Genomic DNA, 7,934 nt, shown 5'->3' with positions numbered 1-7,934 from the left:
CCAAAAGCTGATTCCACCGTAATGTGACACAAATGAGCATTTTCAAAGATATTATAGTCCCTTTCATGTCACGTTGTAAAGTTCAAGAATTTGAAAAGCAAAATTCAATTCAGCATAATGAAAGAGGTTTCTTGTTTCTACCTGAGATTTTTCATTTTTCGACAGCATCAAACAAAAACAAGCGAGGTCATGTGACCTTTTGCAGTCGCGAGCATCGTAAAACACTTTTTAAAAAACAAACAAAACAAAAAAAAAAAAAAAACAAAGGACAACCAACTGCAGAAAAAACAAATACACTGAAATTGTTCAATAGGAACTAATCTAATTCAGCAATGCGCTCATGTAACATGCGGTATCAACATGCAAAAAGTCTAAGAGTCATATTCGTGATTAAAAACAAAACAATAAAATTATGCCAATCTGCAATTTGAAAAACAGGACATGTCCCTTAAAACACAGCAATCCTTTTATGTTGTTTTTTTACTCGTGAATTAGATTCGGTTTAACATGGCTCATTTTTTAAAAAAACCTTTGATTATAGACTGCTTTGTAGCTGAAATGACTCACTGTTATGGACATGTCATAATGAGTTCATTTATCCCTCTGGCAGGCTCGATTTTTCAATTTATCAATGAATGAGTATTGAGCACGAACGGATTGCGTGCAATTTGGGGCAGGCAAGGCAGCATGTTCGCTCGTTCGACGTCGTAAAGATTACCGAAAGGTGATGTTCGTTTTCATGCACTGGATCCGACGGAAAGATGGAGAGGTGAAAGTTTCCATTAGACCTAGGGTATACAACAGAATGATGGCCAGCCGACCACAACCAGGCTTGCCAGGCCAGCCAGAGCTTTCCGTTTTAGTTTAGTTTTAGTAGAGGTTTTACGGCGCTCGCAACTGCATAAGGTCAAATGAGCGGTGGGGCTATCTGTATTTCTATCATTTGATAACTAAACTCATTAGTTGTCTTAAGACTACATGTTTTGACGATGACTGGCCCTAATTGTTGTTCCAATGTTCGAAAGTGGTCCGCCATTGAACACAGCTTCAGTCTCACCCGTAAAACTCATTTCCAATGGAAGGAACACTGACGTTTAGGATTTAATGGGTGGGGGGCTAGAAAGCTATAAGGGGGAAAATTAACTCAGAATAAAAGCATGCCTACGGTACAATCGTAGAAATAGAAACCATCTGAAAACTCCCAAGAACAAATACATGCATGTGTGCACACGCGCGCGCGCGCGCGCACACACACACACACACACACACACACACACACACACACACACACAACACATACACATACACACATACATACACTGTCACACACTTACACTCTCATACACATACATACACTCATGAACATTCATACATGTACACACATGCACACACACATATACTCTGACACACAAGCATACATACACATACACACTCACGCCCATGAGTATTATGCCGAAAGCTTCCATGATGTGGGGCCTGGATGATGGTAGGAGTATCGTTCATCTTTTTGGTTTGTGTGTGTGTTTCTTTCTTTCTTTCTCTCCTTCCAAAAAAAAAAAAAAAGAGTTTTTGCCAACCCTCTCTCCCCACCCAAACCTCTCATCTTCCTCCCAGCTTCAGTTCCCAACTTGAAGTTCTTGCTACAGTTTCATAATTCTCATCCCATGGCTAACTTTCGCTCTGCTGTTTCTAACTGAAATCTTTTCCCCGACAATAACAGAGCAACTATGTAATCCAATGCACGAGACTGCAACATGAGATAGAGGACCTTCAGCGGAGAGTAGAGAATGCTAGAATGAAACTAACTGCTGAGATGAAGGTAAGCCATTTCTTAAGTTTCCCACAGAGCAAGGATCGGTTGAGCTCAGGTAGGTTGAGTGGAGTGTCCTTCAAACATTTAAGATCAATCTTGACTCAAACTGAAATCGTCTTGCAAGCACCTTGATCTTTGTAACAGCATTTTGTTTTGCCATGGAAAGAGCAATATTTCTTCTTTTTTTTTCATATGTCTAGAAATTAGTAGCCTATTTACGATGTCAAATCCCATAGATGAATTTGCTCTGAAGTTAATATTGGCTGGTTCCCATTACTTTTTTTCATTGCTGAAAACAGTTTAACTTTGAACAAAGACCCTGATATGAATTATAGACATGGTCAGCATACATGTGAGCATTGTAGGTGAAGATGCCTTTTTTAAGAAACAAAGAACGTAAAAGAAAGTCCAGAAACAAACAAACATGTTATGTTATCAGTATGAAATGAAAAAAACATCCAAAACAAACAATTAACGCACTCCACGTTCCCCTTACAAAAGTCCAAATGTCAATAGACTACAGTTCAATGCTTCCAAAAAGAAAACTACAGTGAAAAGTTAAGTCTTGAGAATGTTCAAGTTCTTGACGTGGTTTTTCTTTTCTTTTTTTTCCTTAAATTTTAGTTCTTTTGAATATTAAGACAACATTCTGAATAGATTTAAGTTCTTTAACGGTTAGAAAAAAAAGAAGAAAAACAGATCAGAAGGAAATATTGCTTCTTTAGATGTTGTCAAATGTGTCCACTTGTTTTGTCCTGTGGCACACCAGTATAAAGTTCAGTATTTCATTGTGGGCCCATTGATGTCTTCACGGCCTCTTGGTGTGATGTCATAAATGTTGCACAGTGCTGCGTTAGATAATAATGAGTTCTCGTGATCCGTTGCTACATTATTATTTGTACACAATGCCAATTCACTTTCCTTACTCATCTTCTCACATGACCTTGACCTTTGAGTTTGCTGTGTGTTCCTCAATGTATCAAGCATGGTGTGTGTCCCTCGATATAAGCATGGCCTTATTACGTGTGTTTATGACCTCAGATTCCAGACCGTACTCTCTCCCTTCTCAAACCTCTCTATCCTTTGAGAGTTAACGCTATATACAGTTTTCCTTACCTCCCTTTTGTTTTGTCAAAGTAACATTAATCCTTGTTTTCTCTTATTGTACTGTTGCCAACAGAATATTATAATATCCATTAGTGTTTGTAAGAAACTGGAATGATTACAAATATATATGTTATTGACTCTCATCTTGTTTTCCACACGGAAACAATACTTGCACCACAAAGAATGACGCATGCTGCTTAGATATCTACCCTTGATTGCCTCCCCTTTACTAACACATAACAGCAATTCACTGACACTAATGATTATAATGTCTTTAGACACTTCCATTAATAGGCTATTGGTCTAATTTTCTTAATCCTAAATCCTAGCAGAGCACTGTCTCATTCTCAGAACTGAACTGAACTCATTTTCTTTCTATTTTTGTTTTCCTCATAACATTCAGACTTGTCAGAACTTTCATCTTTCAACTTAATTTTAATGAACCTAACTTTCCAGCCCTATTTTTTTTAAAATAGAATAGTTTAGATGGTATTAGTTCTCAATTAAGGATCTATCGATGTAAAAAAAATAATTGAGTATGTCAGCCATTTACTTAAGTGTAGAAATGTAATACACATAATTCACATTTTAATGTGCATTCATAACAGTTGCTTACATCAAAAATGGGAAAAGATAAAACAAGATTTTTTTTCTTTGAAAAATATAACACTGAGTTCCCCGGTAAAATAGCACACATGCTTGAATTCCCGTAAACATTAAGCTTGATGTCTACAATGCTGTAAAGCGTTGTTGTAGACTCCAAATTCCAAATGTGAAGAGAGAGAGAAAAAGTGGCTTTCATTTTGTTTGTTTCGTTCTTACCAGGTAAACATTTTAGTTAACATTGAGCGCCCCCCTGGCTGGTCCTCCCACCGCAGTCTTCAAGGGACATAATCCCTGTAGTTGTTGAGGTACTGTCCGACCCCTGAGGTCACAAACCCTCGTCAGTTGTCCTGTATAATCCCGTACTGTATTTGTCCAAGCGTTATATGGATACTAGTTTCAAATCTCTCTTTCTAAAACAATAATAACATTGGTATAATAATAGTACTAGTTTTTTCCTGTTACTGGTTTTGTTCAGTGGCTGGGTTTACCAACACTCAACTTTAATTAATTGTTTTTGATTAAAGCTACTCACAAACATTTTAAAAGCATTAAAATTTGTTGAACCGAATTAGAATTGCTAAAACTACTAGATCTCTACAAGCTGACTGTTAGCACTCACTTTTAGCACTTGATTTTCACATGAATACTTACTTATTTGGTTCCTTTTCCTTCCGCCAACTTACTACTGAAATATATATAGATAAAACAAGTGTAGAGCTTTTACTTTTGGTAACAAATTCTTATGATATCTGCGTGAAGGCTAGCCATGTTATGATTGCCAAATGTGTCAATGTTTTTTTCCACTTTCTGTGAGTGGAAAAACTCATAACATCTTCTATAACTTTACCTTTGTTTTCTGTATATCTGTCATCTGTTTGAATGTCGGCATCAGCTTTCTCTTATGTAGCTTTTGTCAACTTGATCCTAACAGAAACTCCGATGCTAAGTACTTTGTTTTGAAAAGTTATTATTTAGATTTAAAATTTGTTATATCATCTTGGATGGTGTGATGTAAATGTGTTGTGAGTGCTCACCATCTTCATAGTTTGATGTTGTAACAGCTTTTTAAAGTGAATGTTGCATGCGATAATTGTAATAACTGTAAGGTAGTATTTGTGCATGCAATTATTAGCTTTTGAGGCTTTTTTTTTAAAGTTCATTTGTCTCTTTATATTTTTTTTCATGTCTCCATGTTCTGCTTCATCATTGCCATTCTCAAAGAAGCGTGTAGATTGCTTGAGAGTTGAATGTGAATGAATATGAGCTTTGTGTTATTTGGAAACATTACTTTTTTTTGCTTGAGATTATGTTTAATTTTCTTCTCATCATTCTATGCATGGTGCCTGCCAAAGTGGTAATCTGCAATGTTAAGATCAATGTTTTGTGAAACTGCTGTGTATAAATTAGTGTGTAATTCATGGCTGCTTACAACTCTGTGCACTTGTGTGGCCTGCGATCTCCCTTGTGTGTTTTTCAACATTTTTCCGTTGTAATCTTTGCATGCTGGATACCTAGACTCAACAAGCACCTAACAATAAAAATCTGTCATTTTTGGCTTTCAGTAAAGCTGTTTTAACATTTGGCGTAAATCTTAAAGCTTATGTGGAATAGATTCGATGAATTGTTTAATTGGCGTTAAATCCTGTTTGCTTAAAATCAGTCAAACGACCAAAGGGTTTTCTTTCTGTTTACTTTGAAGTTTCTTTGTTTTTCTAATATACTGGTACATTAATAAAATTATTCTTGAGTCATCGCATAGAAAATGATAATAATATGTTCATAATATTATTGGGTCAGAAAAGGATCATTATTCATCCAAACGTTTTCTTCATATTCTACTGAAGAATGGTTATGTTTGTGTGATATTTTATTGTTGAAGAGAGGTATCCAGCATGTTGATTGTGAACTTGTAATATGTCATTACGTCATACTTTAACTGTTTCGTGACGGCTGTTTATTTTCCCACTGTTACTAAACTGTTGGAGTATGGTGATGTAACCCAACTTTTTAACCTGGCAACCAGTTACTATACTGCCATGTATTATTTATTGCCTTTTTGGCTGTAGCAACCTGTGGTTGTTGTGTCTCCTTAATTCTTTTAAGCTTGCATTGTTATCTTGTACACTTTTTAAAGGGATGTGCATGTAAACCCTCAATTCATTTCCTAAAGTTTTGTTGTTTAAAATATGTAATGCAATGTTCACATAGCAGATGTTACAAAGTATCCATTTTAAAAAAATGAAATTCTGTAACTGTGTTTCCAAGCCTAATTGTGCCTTAAAGGTGATGCAAAATGTCTGAACAAGATAGTTTAATTTTGCTGTGAGATTGCTTTGGTTGTCCAAGTTAATTTTAGACATTCAAGTCAAGGAAGTTTAAGGAACAACAGTCTGATCATTTTGCTGTGTCGGTTAGTACATGTAGTTTGTAGATCTCCCCCCCCCCCTTTCCTGTGTTTGATGATATCAATGGCTTTTTGCTAAGCATGTATTGGAAAAGGGAGTGGGGATGGAATGGGAGCGAGACGTGCTTATTAATAAGCCCGTCTCGGGTGGGAGTGATGTGTAATAAGCTATTATGCATGTATTAATATCTTCCTTTGCTTAGTTTTTCCAGTAGTTGGGCATTGCTTCTAGGGCCTTATCTACGATAAAACACTCACTATCTTGTCATTCAGCCTGCCTGGGCTGTTTTGGTTCCAAACCAGCTTTGTGGGCCTATGTCTTGTTTCCATCTTCTGTTATAATATATATGGTCTCTCCCTTCCTCTTTTGTCTTCTACCTTTGCTAGCTGAATAATAAATTTTCTCAGGTGTTTCATGGTGTTTGGTAAGCCAAAAGTAGTTCAATTCAGTTTCATTATGTTTAAAGGAGTGTTAGCGTTTCAATCCCTATTCTTTTTAGTACTTCTATATTCTTTATTTTTTCTGTCTCCACGATATTGAAAGCATTTTCCTGTAGCACCTCGTCTCGAAAGCTGTAATCCTTTCCAAATGTGGTCATTGATGGTCCATGTTTTACATCCATGTATTATGATGAGGAATATATTATGGTACTTCTAAGAATTCCTATTTTTGTATCTTTGCATTGTTCTTTCTGGATAGATGCCATCCTTTCGAGCTTTGATGCTGTGATTCGAATTCTTCGTTTAATCTCTGGAATTATTTTCTCATTTGCCTCAATGGTGGTTCCCAGATATTCAAAACTGCTGACTCCTTCTATTTCTTCCCAATCAAATTTTATTACAGCCTCTTTCCCTTTTGTGTATGTCCCAGATGTTGGTCTTATTTACATTTCGACGTAATCTTTTTTGGTCACCATGTTTTTTTGACAGATTTAATTAGGTCCTCTTGTCCTCTTAATGTTGTGATAAAGAGCGCAGTGTCAGCTGCATATATCCTAAATCTTGAAAATCTATTCCTTGTATTGCTGATTCGTAATTTTCCTCCTTTTTGAGCCATGTTCTGCTGCCCGCACTATTCCCTCTGTGTATAGGCTGAAAGGATTTGGAGATAGTTTGCATCCTTGTGTCACGCCTTATGTAACAAGACTTCTGATATTCTGCATTCAAACTGTACAGGCGATTGTCGTCCTTTCCTTTACAAAGAGATTTGATCTGATCAATCAGTTTGGACGAGAGTAGCCTACATTTTTTGAAGAGTTTGCTCCTTCATTTGATGGCTTACACAAACGAATAGCTTTGAAAGTCGATACAAATGTGTGTGTCTGTATGTGTGTGTGTGTATGTGTGTGTGTGTGCGTGCGTGTGTACAAACGCGCACGCATGCTGCATACTTGTTTGTGTATTTACTCATAATATGTTGATATAAATGTTGGTTTCCTTTTTAAATCCAGGTATTATATTTTGGAAAAAGAAAAAGCTAGTTTGCTTTGTTTGGTAGGGTTGTCAAATTTAGACAGGGACTTTTTGGCGTTTTTTCTTTTTTGTGTTGGGGGGCGGGGCTGGAACTGAGCATTGAAATAGTCTAGTAAGTCTAATGTTGGATCTGGTGTCCTCTCTAGAGCTTGCAAAACACTTGACCTATGTCAGCTAGCTGTCCCCGGGGTTTTATGCACCCCGCATAATTTAGCAAAACTTGATAATTTTTTGCATAATTTCTGATTATTTTTATTTATTTTCTTTGTTATTTTTCTTTGTTAAAATTAACAGAATCGCTTAATTTCACATTCTTGGGCTCAGTTTGCATAATTTCAGAATTGTTTTTGCATAAAAACCAACAGGGACAGAATTAGTAGTATTCTGAGAACCATTCACATTGTTGTGCTGATTGTTCACTAATGATTAAAGGAGGGCGTTGGGGGAGGGGGAGGGGTTGTGAAATACATAATATACTCTAGATTATCTCTATTAATAATGATGAGAAAGTTTTGGCAATCTCAGCAAATC

The 7,934-nt window shown here is 36.4% G+C and overlaps 1 protein-coding gene across 1 annotated transcript in view; it reads left to right on the top strand.

The window, feature by feature from the left end:
- The window catches only part of LOC101852658 (zinc finger CCCH domain-containing protein 13), a gene marked incomplete in the record, with an annotated part of 78,502 nt that overhangs the window by 65,684 nt on the left and 4,884 nt on the right, over window positions 1-7,934 (top strand). Inside the window, 1 exon segment of the mRNA XM_035968254.1 lies at window positions 1,721-1,819. Coding sequence (XP_035824147.1) covers window positions 1,721-1,819 — 99 coding nt within the window.

The sequence above is a fragment of the Aplysia californica genome, unplaced genomic scaffold, assembly GCF_000002075.1.
Source record: "Aplysia californica isolate F4 #8 unplaced genomic scaffold, AplCal3.0 scaffold00003, whole genome shotgun sequence".
NCBI lineage: Eukaryota > Metazoa > Mollusca > Gastropoda > Aplysiida > Aplysiidae > Aplysia > Aplysia californica.
The sequence above is the reverse complement of the archived record's forward strand: the minus strand, read 5'-3'. Positions and strand labels throughout refer to the sequence as shown.